Below are 1106 nucleotides of genomic sequence, written 5' to 3'. Positions count from 1 at the left end.
GTTGGACATAATCACGACATACAAGTTATTCAGGGCAATCTACATTGTCAACAAAGATGCAATGCTAAACATGAAAAATATAAGAACAAGGAATCTAAGAAAAAATTCACAGAAACGAAATAGAAGTTCAAGCTGCGTCTGGGTACAGTAACAGGATGGAGAACCCACCTGCGTCTGGGTACTGTAACAGGATATAGAACCCACCTGCGTCCGGGTACAGTAACAGGATGAACAACCCACCTGCGTCTGTGTACAATAACAGGATGAAAGACCCACCTGCGTATGGGTACTGTAACAGAATGAACAACCCACCTGCGTCTGAGTACAGTAACAGTATGAGCAACCCACCTGCGTCTGGGTACAGTAACAGGATGAACAACCCACCTGCGTCTGTGTACAATAACAGGATGAAAGACCCACCTGCGTATGGGTACAATAACAGAATGAACAACCCACCTGCGTCTGAGTACAGTAACAGTATGAGCAACCCACCTGCGTCTGGGTACGGTAACAGGATGAAGAACCCACCTGCTTATGGGTACAGTAACAGGATGAACAACCCACCTGCGTCCGGGTACAGTAACATGATGGAGAACCCACCTGCGTCTGGGTACAGTAACTGGATGGAGAACCCACCTGCGTCTGGGTACAGTAACTGGATGGAGAACCCACCTGCGTCTGGGTACAGTAACAGGATGGAGAACCCACCTGTGTCCGGGTACAGTAACATGATGGAGAACCCCCCTGCGTCCGGGTACAGTAACAGGATGAAGAACCGAGCTGCGTCTGGATACAGACGCAGATGTACAGATGTCAACAGATGGAACAAGGTTTCATAAAGAGTGATTTTTAAGCAAGGCGCTCATAACATGTTAGAGGAGAGCTTAACATAGGTTGAAAGACAAACGCGATTCGACACACGCGGGAGACATTAGTATATCCAGTTATTATTTATTATTAACATCTTTATTGACAAAATTAATTACAATTTTGCCTAATCTGAGAATTTTGATAAAGTCTTATTAAAGTGAGGATTAGAAAAGAGGTGCTGAGGACCCGATGATCGACCAAACAGGCACATTTAGGCTGTAAATGGGCATCTAACG

At 45.4% G+C, this 1106-nt stretch overlaps 1 protein-coding gene across 1 annotated transcript; it reads left to right on the top strand.

The window, feature by feature from the left end:
• The first annotated feature begins 227 nt into the window (after positions 1-227).
• LOC138357562 (putative protein FAM47C) lies at positions 228-839 on the top strand. Its single transcript, XM_069314463.1, has one exon. It carries the CDS (start codon positions 228-230, stop codon positions 837-839), a length of 612 nt encoding a protein of 203 aa, XP_069170564.1.
• The last annotated feature ends 267 nt before the right edge of the window (positions 840-1106 follow it).

The sequence above is a fragment of the Procambarus clarkii genome, chromosome 7 (genome assembly GCF_040958095.1).
Source record: "Procambarus clarkii isolate CNS0578487 chromosome 7, FALCON_Pclarkii_2.0, whole genome shotgun sequence".
NCBI classification, from domain to species: domain Eukaryota; kingdom Metazoa; phylum Arthropoda; class Malacostraca; order Decapoda; family Cambaridae; genus Procambarus; species Procambarus clarkii.
This window is presented reverse-complemented; position numbering and strand designations above follow the sequence as displayed.

Coding starts and splice junctions, on each gene's coding strand:
- LOC138357562 (XM_069314463.1), top strand. CDS start 228: ATGAACAACCCACCTGCGTCTGTGTACAATAACAGGATGAAAGACCCA.